Source organism: Heptranchias perlo, chromosome 10 (assembly GCF_035084215.1).
Source record: "Heptranchias perlo isolate sHepPer1 chromosome 10, sHepPer1.hap1, whole genome shotgun sequence".
NCBI lineage: Eukaryota > Metazoa > Chordata > Chondrichthyes > Hexanchiformes > Hexanchidae > Heptranchias > Heptranchias perlo.
The window spans coordinates 35,279,608-35,297,034 of record NC_090334.1 but is presented as its reverse complement, the minus strand read 5'-3'; the positions used below and the strand labels follow the sequence as shown (position 1 = coordinate 35,297,034).

General features: G+C 46.1%; 1 protein-coding gene across 1 annotated transcript in view; it reads left to right on the top strand.

Moving 5' to 3' along the window:
• The window catches only part of ttc6 (tetratricopeptide repeat domain 6), a 162,015-nt gene that overhangs the window by 83,778 nt on the left and 60,810 nt on the right, over window positions 1-17,427 (top strand). The window contains exons 14-16 of the mRNA XM_067992173.1: window positions 692-840; window positions 13,782-13,922; window positions 14,746-14,895. Coding sequence (XP_067848274.1) covers window positions 692-840; window positions 13,782-13,922; window positions 14,746-14,895 — 440 coding nt within the window. The remainder of the gene's footprint in view (window positions 1-691; window positions 841-13,781; window positions 13,923-14,745; window positions 14,896-17,427) is intronic.

The following is a 17,427-nucleotide window of genomic DNA, read 5'->3' as shown; positions in this document are numbered from 1 at the left end:
GGGAATATATGGGCTTCATTCATTCATTTTTGGAACACTGTTGTAAGTTCAAGAATTACATAAACATTCTTAATGTTCTTATTTTCACTGATACATTTTCCCACCATGTTGCTAATATAAATTTTAGATTTTGTACTGACTATGGTAACAGAACCAAGACTGTTAAAAATATGGATTGAATAAAACAATTTTGCGACTGGAGGAAATGGATTTGAAAACCTAGTGCCTTTTTAATAATGCTGAATCTGGGAGCAGGTGATCCACCTAGTACCATCTGGCTCACTCAAACCAGATGATGCAGCCCAGTTCCTAATATAAATGGGGCATGCATTTAAACTGCAAAACTTGGAGTGATTGTTGACCTCTTTAATTGTTCTGTGACTTTATTGATGATTTTACATATTATGTTCATCCAATGTTCCTTTTAAAACATTATTAATAATCTAACACTGTTAAAAGTTGCACAAATCAGAAATTTGCTATATTTAGAGCAAATTTACATATATTGAAATAGACATTACCCCCAAATTGTTCATACTTATGTGGACTTTCAAAAGACAAAAAAAATTGTAACATTTATATTTGTATCCATAGTAGTGTTTAGCAGAACAAGGCTTTGTAAATAGTGACTTTGTCAAGCTTTTACGACTTTTACATAATCCAGCATTTTATCTTTTACTTGCTGGAACAGCTCAAGGCTCATCTCCAATTCAGCAAGCTACTGTACAATCTTTTCTAAAAGATTACGACAAAGCTATGGACATCTTGGCTGCGGCTGAAAAAACACTACCAGTGTTAATTTTGCTCGGGAAAATCCAAATGAAAGCTGGCAAACATGAGGTAATATATATTTCCTAATCACTTTCCTCAATATTAGATATATTATGACTGTTGGAGCTAAACTCCCTGATCTGATTTAAAAACTTAATACTGGTATCTGTAAATGCTATCAGACAGTGGTTTGTCCTAATAATTATCAATTTTAACAGGTACATTTATTTATATGCCTGGGATTTATCTCAGAGCTGCTTTTGCTCCGCCACCATAATATCTCCGGAGGTCCGGTGAAAACTCCGTTCGGAATTTCCACCGCACTTCTGCTGGTTATTGTGACGGAGTTGGAACAGCTCTGAGGAAATTCTGGGCCATAGTTTTTTGTCTTAAAATGAATAAGGCTCTAAGTATATGACCAAACATATCCTGTGCTGGATGAGAGACCACTAACCTAATGATAATCAGTATTTGTTTATCCATTGCCTCTAAAAACTAGTCAGATTCAGTTTTGTTCCTCCCACGAACCTAAATCATCTAAATAAACATAATGGGGATGATTTTCCTCCTCTCCCCTTCCACAAGTTGGATGGAGCGCACCCAAATCCCGCTCAACCTAAATGGGCCCGAACCATTCAATATTTCTGTATTTAGATCATTGACATTGCTTCGACATACCCCGGGAGAGGAATGCCGTTTGGAACGGGCATATGACTGAGCGGCTGCAGAACATTCTGAGGGGGGAGGGTGAACAGCCAGAGGCCGTGGTCCATATCGGTGCCAGTGACATAGGTGGAAAGTGGGATGAGGTCCTGTAGGCAGATTTTAGGGAGCTAGGAAAGAGATTAATATGCAGGACCTCAAAGGTAGTAATCTTTGGATTACTCCCAGTGCCACGCGCTGGTGGGTACAGAAATAGGAGGATAGAGCAGATGAATACGTGGCTGGAAAGGTGGTGCAGAGGGAGAGCTTTAGATTCCTGAGGCATAGGGACCGGTTCTGGGGGAGGTAGGACCTATACAAGCTGGACTGGTAGCACCTCAATAGGGCTGGAACCAGTATCATTGCGGAGAGGTTTGCTAGTGCTGTTGGGGAGGGTTTAAACTAGCTTGGCAGAGGGTTGGGAACCTGAATGTAGATTCAGAAGGGAGAGAAGAGGTGAAAACGGAAGGCAGAAAATTAGCATGCGAGTTTGGAAGGCAGAGGAAACAAAGGCTAGAAAACAGACAACAAAGGAGATTGGCAATGCTTAATGCTATATACTTCAATGCAAGGAGTCTAGTGAATAAGGCAGATGAGCTGAGGGCGCAGATAGACACGTGGAAGTCTGATATCATAGCTATTACTGAAACATGGCTTAAAGAAGGGCAGCAATGTCAGCTCGACATTCCTCGTTACAGGCTTTTCAGACGAGATAGAGAGGGGGATAAGAAAGGAGGTGGGGGGGGGGGTCGCAATATTGGTTAAAGAAACAATTACAGCTGTGAGGAGGGATGATATGTATTGCGGTCCGTGATTAACCCGCACCCAGTGCTTCCTTCGCAGGCGGCGCGAGACATTCGTCCAGCCTCAGTACTCACCTGAAAGCAGCGTTCCAAATCAGCATTGCCATGAGGATTCAAGGACATTTGCACTTTTCACCAGCAGGGGGAGCCCCAATCTCTTAAAGGCAGGCCGTCTCTCTGACAGCCAGCCAAAATCTCGTAAAGGTAGCTGGTACCTGTAATTTGCTAAAAATAACAGTCTGCTGCCTGCACAGAGTCTGAACGGAGATCAGACATTGCACACATAAAACACAGATGCAGGTCCCATCCCTAAGTTTACAAACTGTTGAGTTATGTTAAAATATTGAATAATGTTGCGCACCACTAAATCCCACATCCTCCAATCTGCATGCCAGACCTCATCAATCTGCTGGTCTGATTTGGTACCAGGCCTGCGAGAGTGCGTGCACCAAGGTTCTCTAATGATGCACGAGAGGCCTTGGTGCAAGAGATGGACAGAAGGAGGGGCATCCTTTATCTGCAAGGTGGGGGGGGCAGCAAGAGGCCCTCCAGACATATGCTCAAAAAGCATTGGGAGGCAGGAGGGGACGCAGTCAATGCCAGGCGCATAGCACCACGAACATGGATGTAGTGCAGGAAGAAGTTCAATGCTTTGACACGAGTGGTCATGGTGAGTGAGGTCAACTATCAAGTGGCATCACCTGCCAACTGCACCACGCACTACACCCCCCATCACTCACCTACCAACAAAATCTTTCAATCAGTACTCAACTCGTGCAATCAGATGCTTCCTCTCACCCTGACATTACCACTGTTGCAAGCCGCACACCCACAACTCAGAAGCCACACATACTGGCAGCTATTCAACCATGACAGGCACATCCCAGACACATGTCCCGCTTCCTTGCAGGAGAAGTGGCACCTAACAGGAGACAGCAAATGGCAGTGGCATTTAGCCCCTCAAGCCTATTCCGCCATTCAATAAGGTCATAATTGATCTATGACCTAACTCCACATACCCGCCTTAGCCCCATATCCCTTAATACCCTTGGATCACAGAAAACTATCAATCTCAGATTTAAAATTCACGATTGAGCTAGAATCAACTGCCGTCTGCAGAAGAGCGTTCCAAACTTCTCCCATCCTTTGCGTGTAGGAAGCATTTCCTAACTTCACTCCTGCACGTTCTGGCTTTAAATGTTAGTCTATGCCCCCTTGGCCTAGTATTCAAGTATAGGAGACCTCCAAAAACAATTACAAATGCATCAGCAGCCAGAAGCAATAATCCAGCAACTAACCTGTAAATCCTACATGGTCCCTTTAAAGAGCGCTGGTGGGGGGTCCTCTAGGCACTCTTAAGACATGTTCAGATGATCATGGTTAAGACAGTGCGTTGAGTGGAGTGTTGAGTACCAAAATGGTGTCTATCACTTTAAATCAGCGTTGCACGCTGATCGAACGCATTTTCTCCTTACTTTATATGCTGCCGGCGTTCCTTATTTGTGCATGTGCTAAACCCTTTACCATGATGGCGTGCGCATCCAAGATCCAATTTCTAGCCCAACATTTCATGCTGGCAGCTCACCAACCGCATTATAATGAGGGCCCACCACAAAATTCAGTAGGGTCCCACGCAGACTCTTCTGAGTAGCCGCTGTGTACGCTCTGACCACCACCCTGCTGATTAACACACAACACATAAATCGCCCCTTATATGTTCAGCTTATATCATCTTTGTGATTTTTTTTTAAAATTACGTTCTTGTCAAATTTGGACGATTCAGTTGAAAGGTAACCCTCCACCTTGCATCTACAAGCATGGATTTGGATATTTTGTCAGAATCCTTTCAATTGGCAGGAAATTGCAGTTAGGTGCTTCTGATGATGGATGACAATTAGAATTAGTGGCAGTTCAGCATCACTGGCATTGCATATTGTATTTGTTTTTCAGCATGAATTATTTTGCAAAAAATGCTATGCTGATGAATTCATGATTTTGGTGGCATAGTCACAAAATTTAAAAACTCATTCATTCACAAAAAATGAGTCATATCTAAATGGACAAGTCCTCCAAACCACTCTTCACTTCATTTATTATAAACATACTAATCAATTTTCTATGATGTTTCATACAGGGAGTTAAGATGAAGAGTAGTCTTCAGGCAAAGTGCGGTTGGATGGTGAAGCATAATTGCACCACAGCATGCAAACATAATTCAGTACTAAAATTAACTATTTGTTTACCTAGCCTACTTATGACTCAATTGAATGGGCTTCTGAAGACAGCAATTCATTTTTGGAACTCTTTCCCTATGTTTAAAGTTGTGCATTGTGAAAATATTGGCCAGCAGTTACTCATTTGTGTTTTTGGTGCCATTTATTCTTCTGTTCTCCATCTCTCACCCATCCTTTCACCTCTCCCCTACCTCTCTCCACCCTCCCCCTCCCTTCCCTTCTCCTTCCCGCTTATTCTCTCCCCAACCCCTAGGCACCCCTCCTCTCCCCATAAGAGATGGCTGCAGAGATAGTGGATGCATTGGTTGTAATCTTCCAAAATTCCCTACATTCTAGAACAGCCCCAGTGGATTGGAAGGTAGCAAATGTAACACCACTATTCAAGAAAGGAGGGAGAGAGAAAACAAGGAACTACAGGCCAGTTAGCCTGACATCAGTAGTCGGGAAAATGCTGGAATCCATTATTAAGGATGTAGTAACAGGACACTTGGAAGATCATAATATGATTAGGCAGAGTGAACATGGTTTTATGAAAGGGAAATCATGTTTGACAAACCTACTGGAGTTTTTTGAGATTGTAAACTAGCAGGGTAGATAAAGAAGAATCAGTGGATGTAGTATATTTGGATTTTCAAAAGGCATTCGATAAGGTGCCACACAAAAGATTTTTACACAAGATAAGGGCTCATGGGGTTGGGGGTAATATATATATTAGCATGGAAAGAGGATTGGTTAACAGAGAGTAGGAATAAATGGATCATTTTCAGATTGGCAGGCTGTAACTAGTGGGGTGCTGCAAGGATCAGTGCTTGGGCCTCAGCTATTCATAATCTATTTTAGTGAATTAGATGAAGGGACCGAGTGTACTGTATCCAAGTTTGCTGACAATACAAAGCTAGGTGGGAAAGTAAGCTGTGAGGAGGACACAAAGGGCACGATTTAAAAGGACGCGGGATGGAAGTGGGATGGTCAATGGGCGCGCGGCAAACGTGAATAATAAAAACTTACAATTCCTCACGCGATTGTGACTTAATTGGTGGAAATTAATCTTGTTTCCGGGTTTGCTGTCCGAAAGCTGTGCAGTGGACAGATTGCGCACCTGCATGACAAGCTGTCAGCTGGAGCGTCTAGGTTTAAAGGGCCATTGCTCCAATGGATTTTGCTGGAGCAAGGAGCAAGAAGATCCAATGGAGCAGCACAGGGGCAAGACTGCTCCAAGATTCAGTGATTCCTCACTTGAGGTGAGGAGGGAACTATTTTACCCTGCCGACAGGAGGAAGTGCCCTGCCTCTACCACCAAGAAGGCCTGGCTCGAGGTGGCAGAGGAGGTCACCAGCAGCAGCAACATATCCCACACTTGGATCCAGTGCGGGAAGCGTTTCAATGACCTAACTAGGTCAGCAAAAGTGAGTACATTTACTGATTCTCCTGCATTCTGTGGTGCACATCACCCCCCCCCCCCCCCCAACTCATTCTGCACTGCCAAGACTACTCCATCACATCACTCCTCAAACCCACTTAAGGCTCATCCTCAACTTACCTTCACTTCCTGAGCACTTCCTCACCTCCTGATTCAATGTGATGTCTCTGTCTGACACTCACCCTCTGATGCACCTCTTTCACGGTCAGCCTTGCCCAAAGCAATGTATTCATCGGCTGACCACTTCACCATCATTCACTCACACGACTGTACTTTCTCCCTTCCTATAAGAGAGCGCAAAATGCACGGGAGAGGGCGAGTACTGAAGGGGCGCCACAATAAATAGTGGTCCTCACAGAAATGGAGGAGGAGGCCCTTGAGATCAGCCGCACCCTCGAGTGCCTGTCCGTCGGGGACGCCGAGACTGGTGGCACAACTATAACATTCATCGCACACAACATGAATTGATGTTAACATGATTGGCATGTTGAACACCTCAGTACGCTCATCGCAACATGACACATCTGTGATGATGCTCAATATTGCCTTCTGTTCTCTTACAGGCCCTTAAATGACCGCAGTGACGGGAGAGGGCGATTCCTCAGAGGAGTTCCCGGCCTCTGAGGGCGCACCGTCACATCTTAGTGAGCCATCCACCAGCACAGATAATCACACCTCGGTGGGTCCTAATAATCAGTTGGTTAGGTTGGCAGCTGGTGAGTCACCATGCACAAGTGAGCATGAGCAGACACTGGTGGCAGGGGCAACTGTGGAGAGTCTGCGTCAGTGGGCGCACTCCTCTCCAGTCTCTACTCAGCTGGACGCAGGTGCTGAATCTCGGGGGCCATCCTTTAAAAGGAGAATGATCGAGGGACATCAGTACATTTGCGAGGTATTGGAACAGGTGCCATGCACACTCTCCACAATGACGCAGAGGATGGAGGAGTCCAACTCCTGCATTAGTGGAATAGTGGCACAGGTACGAGGGAATCTCTGAGATAGTGTCACAGGGACATGAGGAACTGCCTGAGGTAGTGTCGCAGGTAACTCTGGAAATGTCTGAGATAGTGTCGCAGGTAAGTGCGGGAATGTCTGTGATGGAGAGAAGGCTAGCCTTTTAGGTCCTGACAACGGCTGTTCGGACTCACGGTGAATAACATTCTTCCGCCTTAAACAGGCAGACAAAAACTTTACAACTGGGCTTCCGAGGCATCATACATATCCTGCAAACTGTTCTCCAGCAGGGTGGTAGGAGTGATGTGGGCCTGGTCCAGGAGAGGGATGATGGCGAAAGGGGACATGGAAGTGGGGGCCCGGCTCAAAGCGCTCCCACGTCTCACCTGTTGCCCCCCTCTCAACTAGTATCCGCAATGCTGCCTCCTCTCCAGGTGGCCGAGTCTGCCCCTGCACAGGTGCAGGTGGAGCAGTCTTTGGAGGGGCCCAGAGGGCATAGGCCCAAAGCATCTAACTAGACCGGCCATGGATATGAGCAACCTGCCATTACCTCTGCTGCAGCCACAGGGGATGCGCCATGTAGAAGTAGCAGCAAGAGAAAGGCTAAGGATTTGTGATCACGCAGGGTATGCACAAGGGTGTCTGACAGACTGTCATGTTTTTCATTTATATTAAAGTCACATTAAATGTTATCATTCTCACCGCTACTGACATGCCTTGCCCATTCTTGATTGCCTTTTTTGTTAGCGCCCATTCATGTGCTTCGATATGACCGGCAACACTTGATGCTGCCCAGTGGATGACTTTACTTGGGTGTATGTGTAGTTGCAGGACTGTTTTGTGCAGGCGGGTGGGGGGAGGGAACGGGGGGGGCTGGTGTTGGCGCTGCTGTTTCCAGGTGGTGTGAGGACTGGACTCTTCTCACTTTCTGATGTTATGAGAACCGTTCACATATGAGTGACTCCATGGCCTCACAAGCAGCCAGTTGAGCCACTGCTCTGCCCACGGGTTCGTCGTCCTCCTCCTTCTCTTGCTCCTTTTGAATGTGGATGACAGACGTGGATGATGGATGAGTGCATGAGGCCTCATCAACTGGTACCCCTCTCTGTTGCGCCATGTTGTGCAGGACACAACACACTACTATAATGCGACCCACTCTCGGTGCGTATTGAAGCGCTCCCCCAAAATGATTGATGTAAGGAATCTTACAACACCAGGTTATAGTCCAACAAATTTATTTTAAAAGCACAAGCTTTCGGAGATTATCCCCTTCGTCAGGTGAATGAGTGAAAAGGTTCTCAAATCGCATATCTTATACTAGGCTGGGACAGCATCACACCAACCAAAAGGTGTCGTTGTTGTTCAAACAGGCCAGTCACGGAGAACAGCACGTCCCAGTACACTGGATATACATTGTGTCAATTACACAGACAGACAGAAAGAAAGCCAAATGGCAGAGAGAGAGAGAGAATATTAAAAACATAACTTTTTTTCCCCCTTTTTTGCTGGTGGGGTTACGTGTAGCGTGACATGAACCCAAGATCCCGGTTGAGGGCGTCCTCATGGGTGCGGAACTTGGCTATCAACTTCTGCTCGACGATTTTGCGTTGTCGTGTGTCTCGAAGGCCGCCTTGGAGAACGCTTACCCGAAGATCGGTGGCTGAATGTCCTTGACTGCTAAAGTGTTCCCCGACTGGGAGGGAACCCTCCTGTCTGGCGATTGTTGCGCGGTGTCTGCATGGTCTCGCCAATGTACCATGCTCCGGGGCATCACCGGCATCTCCTCAAAATGATTGAGGCACCGAAATCGCATCTTGAGCAGTCCGATCACATGTTCAATTCGAGACCTGGTGGGGACAAGGCTGTTGTTGTATCAACGCTGTTGCTCGCTGATGGGGTTCCTCAGAGGTGTCATCAGCTACTTGTGCAGAGGGTATACCATGTTCCTGAGGAGCCAGCCCTTAAAGCTGTTTGATGAATGGAAGAGCCCTGGGATGTTGGATTCCCTCAGAATGAATGAATATTGTCAGCTACCAGGGAATCTGGCACACGTGAAAGAATCTTTTGCGGTGATCACAAACGAGCCGAGCGTTGATGGAGTGATACCCCTTTCCGTTGATGAACAGTCCCGGCTCATGCGGAGGTGCTCGGATTGCTATATATGTGCAATCGATTGCACCCTGTACACGTGGGAAGCCAGCCACAGAGTGGAATCCCACTGCCCTCTCCGTCTGGCTGAGGTCGTCCATGGGGAAGTTGACATATTGCAAGGCCCTGCGAAACAAACCATCGGTGACCTGCCTTATGCACTTGTGTGCAGACAACTGAGAGACCCCGCCGATGTCACCGGTGGCCCCTGGAATGTTCCAGAGGTGAAGAAGTTGAGGGCAGTGGTCATATAGAATCATAGAAGTTTACAACATGGAAACAGGCCCTTCGGCCCAACATGTCCATGTCGCCCAATTTATACCACTAAGCTAGTCCCAATTGCCTGCACTTGGCCCATATCCCTCTATACCCATCTTACCCATGTAACGGTCCAAATGCTTTTTAAAAGACAAAATTGTACCCGTCTCTACAACTGCCTCTGGCAACTCGTTCCAGACACTCACCACCCTTTGAGTGAAAAATTGCCCCTCTGGACCCTTTTGTATCTCTCCCCTCTCACCTTAAATCTATGTCCCCTCGTTATAGACTCCCCTACCTTTGGGAAAAGATTTTGACTATCTACCTTATCTATGCCCCTCATTATTTTATAGACTTCTATAAGATCACCCCGTAACCTCCTACTCTCCAGGGAAAAAAGTCTGAAGTCTATTGCACTCTTTCTAGTTTAATAATATCCTTTCTATAATAGGGTGACCAGAACTGTACACAGTATTCCAAGTGTGGCCTCACCAATGCCCTGTACAACTTCAATAAGACATCCCAACTCCTGTATTCAATGTTCTGACCAATGAAACCAAGCATGCTGAATGCCTTCTTCACTACCCTATCCACCTGTGACTCCACTTTCAAGGAGCTATGAACCTATGATCTCTTTGTTCTATAACTCTCCCCAACGCCCTACCATTAACGGAGTAGGTCCTGGCCCGATTCGATCTACCAAAACGCATCACCTCACATTTATCTAAATTAAACTCCATCTGCCATTCATCGGCCCACTGGCCCAATTTATCAAGATCCCGTTGCAATCCTAGATAACCTTCTTCACTGTCCACAATGCCACCAATCTTGGTGTCATCTGCAAACTTACTAACCATGCCTCCTAAATTCTCATCCAAATCATTAATATAAATAACAAATAACAGCGGACCCAGCACCGATCACCGAGGCACACCGCTGGTCACAGGCCTCCAGTTTGAAACACAACCCTCTACAACCACCCTCTGTCTTCTGTCGTCAATCCAATTTTGTATCCAATTGGCTACCTCACCTTGGATCCCGTGAGATTTAACCTTATGTAACAACCTACCATGCGGTACCTTGTCAAAGGCTTTGCTAAAGTCCATGTAGACCATGTCTACTGCACAGCCCTCATCTATCTTCTTGGTTACCCCTTCAAAAAACTCAATCAAATTCGTGAGACATGATTTTGCTCTCACAAAACCATGCTGACTGTTCCCAATCAGTCCCTGCCTCTCCAAATGCCTGTAGATCCTGTCTCTCAGAATACCCTCTAACAACTTACCCACTACTGATGTCAGGCTCACCGGTCTGTAGTTCCCAGGCTTTTCCCTGCCGCCCTTCTTAAACAAAGGCACAACATTTGCTACCCTCCAATCTTCAGGCACCTCACCTGTCACTTTAACAGCGATGGGTAATGAGATGTCGCCAGGCCCAGCTGGGAGCAGCTCGGCATGAAGGAGGCTGCAGATGTCTGCGTTCGCCTGACGACTCACTCTCAGCCTCCTATGCACTGCTCCTCAGAGAGGTCCAGGAAGCTGAGCCTCGGTTTGTAGACCCTCTGACGAGGGTAGTGCCTCATGCGACGTTGCTCTCTCTGTTGTTGCCCTCTATGCTCTTGTGCAGGTGCATGTGGTGCAGCACTGTGTTGTGGAGCTCCAAGTGGTGAAAGTGCACGCTGTGCCTGGCGAGGCTGGTGATTTTCCTCGTCCTCAGATGTATTGGTGAATGCAGCCATCGCGCCCCCATCTTGATGATGTCAGTTTGAAGGGGTCCGAAAAGTTTGTAAATGTTTGTAAACAGAAAATTCTGAGTGGAAACCAAGAATTTTCAGTCTAAACACAAAGATCTCCCAGCCAAAAGTTTGTATGAGAGATCTGAGTGCCCTGCTGCAATAACTCACCTTTTATCCCCATCTGTCAAACAGGGATTTAAATGGCCAAATGGCTACCAGCTGCAACCTGACGACTTCCCAATGCCGTGTTTCACACAGCATGGTTGAGGCAGCATTGAAATTGCATGCCTTCATTGCAAATTGCATTTATTCATTTTTAAACCCCTTCAACTAAGTGATTTAGTGCTTTAAATATCGTCCCGTTGGCATTAATTGCTGGCAGGACTTCTGGGTTCAAGAACGGCGTGCGCACCCAGATGGCTTTGGGTCGTGCGAGTTCTTCGATGTCTTGCAGCCGGGATTTCTGCCCGCTCCTCGAAAAGCCGATTTTCATTGCCCCGCCATCCCCAACGCACCCGGACTTATTTTTAAATTGAGCCCAAAGAGTCTGTAAAGGGATATAGACAGGTTAACTGAGTGGGCAAGAAGGCGGCAGATGGAGTATAATGTGGGGAAATGTGAGGTTATTCACTTTGGTAGGAAGAATAGAAAAATAGAATATTTTTTAAATGGTGAGAAACTATTATATGTTGGTGTTCACAGAGATTTGAGTGTCCTTGTACACGAAACATAGAAAGTTAACATGCAGGTACAGTAAGCAATTAGGAAGGCAAATGGCATGTTGGCCTTTATTGTAAGGGGGTTGAAGTACAAGAGTAAGGATGTCTTGCTGCTATTGTACTGGGCTTTGGTGAGACCACGCCTGGACACACCTGTGTACAGTTTTGGTCTCCTTACCTAAGGAAAGATATACTTGCCTTAGAGGCGGTGCAACGAAGGTTCACTAGATTGATTCCTGGGATGAGAGGGCTGTCCTATGAGGAGAGATTGAGTATTACGGGCCTATACTCTGGAGTTTAGAAGAATGAGAAGCGATCTCATTGAAACATAAAAGTTTTTGAGAAGGCTTGACAGGGTAGATACTGAGAGGTTGTTTAGCTTTGACTGGAGAGTCTAGAAGTCATAATCTCAGGATAAGGGGTTGACCATTTATGACTGAAATGAGGAGGAATTTTTTCTTTAAGGGTTGTGAATCTTTGGAATTCTTCACCCCAGAGGGCTGTGGATGCACAGTCGTTGAGTATATGCAAGACTGAGATCAATAGATTTTTGGACTCTAAGGGAATCAAGGGATATGGGGATTGGGCAGGAAAGTGGAGTTGAGGTCGAAGATAAGCCACAATCTTATTGAATGGTGGAGCAGGCTCGAGGGACCGTATGGCCTACTGCTGCTCCTATTTCTTATGTTCTCCCCATACTCTCCACTTCGCCCCCTCTCCCCATATTTTCCTTCTTTCCTTTGCACCTTCCTCATCCTCTCCTCCCCTCACCTCCTCTCCCCTTCCCTCCTCTCATCTTACTTTTCTCTCCCCTTTCCCCTGCTCCTCCTTCTCACCCCTATCTCCTCTCCCCATCACTCAGTCCTTTCTGCCATCCTCACCATCTTCCCTCCTCTCTCCCTCTCAGTCCTCCATCTCTTCTCTCCCCCACAATTGTTCTCCCCTTCACCCTGTTCCCGGTCCCCCTGCCCCAACTTCACCCTCCACCCTCCTCTCCACCTCACCCAGTCCTCAATCACTCTCCCCAATCCTCACCATCTCCCCTCCATTCCTCCTGTCCTCTCCTATTACCTCCCTTCCACCCATTCCTGGTGCCCCACCCCCCGTCCTCATCTTTGCCTCCTTTCTGCCTCACCCTAAACTCTCTCCCTTCCTGCCCCCTTTCTTTTCTCCACTGTGTTCTCACCATTCCCTCCTCCTCACCTCACCCTTTTCTTCCCCTCATCTCTCCCACTCCTCATCCTCTCCTCACCCCTTCCTTCCCCTCATCTCTCCCCTCCTCATCCCTCTTCACCCTTCCCCTCATCTTTCCCCCTCCTCTCTCCCTCCTCATCCTTCATTCCCCTCATCTCTCTCCCTCCTCACCCCCTCCTCACCCTTCCTTCCCATCATCTCTCCCCCTCCTCACCCTTCCTTCTCCTCATCTCTCCCCCTCCTCACCTCCCTCACCCTTTCTTCCCCTCATCTCTCCCCCTCTTTTCCGCTCCCCTTTTCTCCCATCCTCTCCTCATCTTGTCCTCTCCTTTCCCCCTCTTCTCCCGACCTCTCCCGCTTCTTCTGAAAATTGCTCTTGTTCTTTACTCCTCATGTGCAACGCCACAAAAAATAGACTAATAATAGATTAAAATGATGACAGAGAGTATCGTCCCTTCTCCTTGACTTAATAGCCTGTGGGTGGCAACTTCTTATAGTTGTTCCTTATGAAAGATAAAAGCAGCAACACTTTATGGTTAAAACAAAAGCAAAATACTGCGGATGCTGGAAATCTGAAATAAAAACAGAAAATGCTGGAAAACACGCAGCAGGTCAGGCAGCATCTGTGGAGAAAGAAACAGAGTTAATGTTTCGATCACCTTTCATCAGAACATTTCATGGTTACAGTGCACCAGAAATCACATTCTATCGGAGACTAGAAAATTGCATTATATAAAAAAAATACTTTTGCATTTGCAGTACAAAAAAATTGTTCAGTATTAGCATCAATGCTTGTAATCCCAATACTTATGTTATATCCCACATCTTCTGTTTGCGATGTAGGTAGCACTGGACAACTTTCAGAAAGCTTTGGAACTTGAGCTTGAAACTCCTGAAAAAAAAATTACAAACAAATTAACAGAAGGTGCAGAAATACACTATCTCATGGGTCTTTGCTACACTCAACAGAATAAACTGTTACAGGTGAGAATATTATTTCTTATTTTGATATATGGGGCAGAATTTTAACTGCCAAGTCCGGGTGGGTTTGGGGCGGGGGGGCAAACAAAATTGCATTTTTATGGAGCAGGAGGGAATCCCGGCTCCAACTCGCCGAGAAACGGGTACGACCCAGACGCATCTGGGTGCGTGCCGATCAGGAAGCCGGAAGTCCTGCTGGCAATTAAATCCGGCAGGCCGATAATTAAAGAGGCAAATATACTTTATTGAGGTACTTAAGGTAGTTTATTTTTTGTATATTGGACACTTAAAAAGATTTTAACCGTACCTGGGTGGCTTTCCCACGGCTTCCGATTCACGCCTGGTGAAACCAATGAAAAATGGACTAAATAAATTAAATAAAATAGCATTTCCCATTTAAAAAAATATATAAACATACCTTAAAACCGATGTCACCTTCCCCCCCACCCCTGATGTCCGATGTCTCTCCGATGTCCAATATCTCCCCCTCCCCTCCGATGTCTCCCCCCCCACTCCGATCTTTGTTCCCCCCCCCATGTCTCTCCCAACGGCCGATGCGGTCTCTCTCTTTATCTTTCTCCCCCTTCCCCCTCTCGGATGTGTAGCTCCTCTCTGCCAACAGGCAACCAGCCTGTCAATCAGGCCAGCTGCCGGGCGCAAAACCCGGAAGAGGCATTGATTGGCCTCATTAAGGGATCTCGACTTGCCTACTTCCCTTCCAGGTTTCACACCTACAAATCCCCTCCCCCGCTCTCCTCCCGCCAGCACATGCATGTTAATTCTTTTTCTCATTACTTAAAATGCTTTTTTGATTGATATTTTTCAGGCAATGGACTCATTTAATAATGCACTGAAGGTGTACCCAAATTTTGCTAAAGCTTATTATCAGCGAGGATTGTGCAGAATGAGGCTTCATGAGGTTAATTGTGTCCACGATTTTCACAGAGCACTTGCAATCAACCCCAAACTCTTTGAGGTATTGAAATTTACCTATGTATGTATTGATCCTAGGTAATTGCATCCAGATTTACAGAAAATTATTCATTGGTTAATACATTTTCAATGTCACCATCTTTTAAAAATCTTATTTACAGATATGTGTCTGTATTATTTCTAGGTATTGATTATTTTCTATGTTTTTTAATGTTGAGAACAATGACTAGAAATATATTTGACTGACTATGTTTATTGATTTTTAGTTTGTAAAACTATGTGTGACCAAAAAATGTAAAACTTTTATCATACAGTTGGTTCAAATACAGACCAAAACCTGGATTTTCCACATAGAAATTTGCCCACTTTCAGTAGTTTTAGCAGTGCTAACTGCAGGAAAATGGGACGGTGAGGAGTTCCGCTGTAATACTGCCCCAAAACTTTCTAACAGGATTTTGCCCCCATCAACCCACCACTGACCTTGGCCACCGACCCTATGTCTCCCTGCCATATATAAATGCCTGTGGGTGGGTGAGTTATGTGGTCCCGCCAATTTCCTTCTGTTTCCACCCCTGTACCGTCCCCAGGAAAAGTGGCATTGTGAAATCAGTACAGTGTACATAGGAGGTAGAGCAAAGTGGAGACCATAGTTTCATGCAATGCTTTTAAGCTGCAGGGGGGTTAAATTGGGCTGCATACCAGCTCAGAGAAAACCAACTCTAAACATTGCATAAATAAAAGAAAATAAACACTTACCACAATCGCTGCTGCTCCTGGTCCCGAGATCCCCGACCTCCAGGCCGCCTGATCCTCAATCCCTCCCTCCCAACCACTCGATCCTCGCTGCACACTTCAGGCCCTCGATGCTCCTGATGACCACCGATGCACAGCTTAAATACTTAGCTGCGCAGCAGGCCAAACTTGGAGTACTTACCTCCTCCCGTAGTGCTGGCTTCACGATGACTAAGTCCAAGGCCCAATATCCGGGACTCCTTGGATCTCACCATTGATGCGTGGGGTATTAACACTGGGGGCGGGGGCCGGTTGTGCCCAAAAATGAGCACTGCAGAATTTAACCCCCCAGGTTGTTTACAATTTTAGGGATAGATTTTAACTTTTGGGCAGCTGGCTTTTAAACTGCAGGGAGGTTAAACCTGTTTGGGGTTGGCCGCCCGCTCCCATAGTGGAGCCTGGAATCATTTTGAGGCCCATGCCTCGTTTAAATAGAATCGGCGAGCTGCCTGCACCAAACAGGTTAAAATCAGCCTTTTAGAGTGATTGCGATTTTTGGAACCATTTTACATCTTAAGAGTAGTACGGATCTTCAGTGTGAATATTAAAAAGGTTTAACTTCAGAAGTTTAGAGCGAGTACCAAAAAAAATTTACCTTCAGATCTTCAGAGTAAGTACTAAAAAAATGTAAAACATTTTGGGGAATGTAATGAATTACCCCTGTGGGAGCATCCTTGTTCCTGTGTTGTGATGAGGATATGGAGGATGGAAGCAAAGAAAATAAAACTTTACAGAAGGCATCAACATATGATATGTATATATTTACACTACAGGGTATTGCAATCAAGGGGCACAGTCCCGTCATTGGTTGTTAAAGTCACCACGTCGCTGAATTTTTATGCCACTGTGTCCTTCCAGGCAGCCTTGGGTGACATCAGTCTTATCAGTCAATCCGCTGTGCACCATTGTATTAAGAAGGCCACAGATGAATCCAATAAGGAATTCAGGAGAAACTTATTTATCCAGAGAGTACATCGAATGTGGAACTTGTTACCACATGAAGTAGTTGAGGCGAATAGCATAGATGGATTTAAGGGGACGTTAGCTAAGTACATGAGGGAGAGAGGAATAGATGGTTATGCTTATAGGGTTACATGAAGTAGGGTGGGAGGAGGCTCGCATGGAGCATAACCACCGGCATAGACTAGATGAGCCGAATGGCCTGTTTCAGTTCTGTTAGTTCTATGTAGATATTTTGTTCAGGCAGGCATCTCAATTCACCACCTTCTCAGTAGATCTTGCCAAGCAGAGAGATCAAGCAGTCAACTTTTATAGACCAGCAGGATTTCCTCAGGTACAGAATGCCATTGATGGTACTCGCATGGCTTTGGAGGCCCGGGATGCTTGACAGGTGCCCATATTTTTACTGGCCCTGGCAGGGCCTTTGTGATGTGATTGGAGGGGGGTTGGGTGTTGGGGGCAGTTACAGTAGGAGCACCCCTGCCCACCAACATCCAGGCCTCAGGCTGCTGTTGAAGAGCAGCAACCAGAAGGTTCCAAGGCCCAAAGATCCTCCTAGGTAGGAAACACTTTATAAATCTGAAATACCTTTTTCTCTTCATTGATCTTTGGGCTACTCCCAGGATCTCCACAGACCTCTGGTCAACAGAGAGTCCCGCAGCAAGCCCAGTTGCCAGATTTCTTTGGGCGCCCCACCATTGGAATGCATCTACTGCAAGGGCAGGCACAGTTATACTTAGTTGGGGAAATCTCGGGAATACCAGGAGAGTGTAGTGGGGGCAGTACACTCTATTTCTGCACCTCTATTTCCTCTTCAACAAAC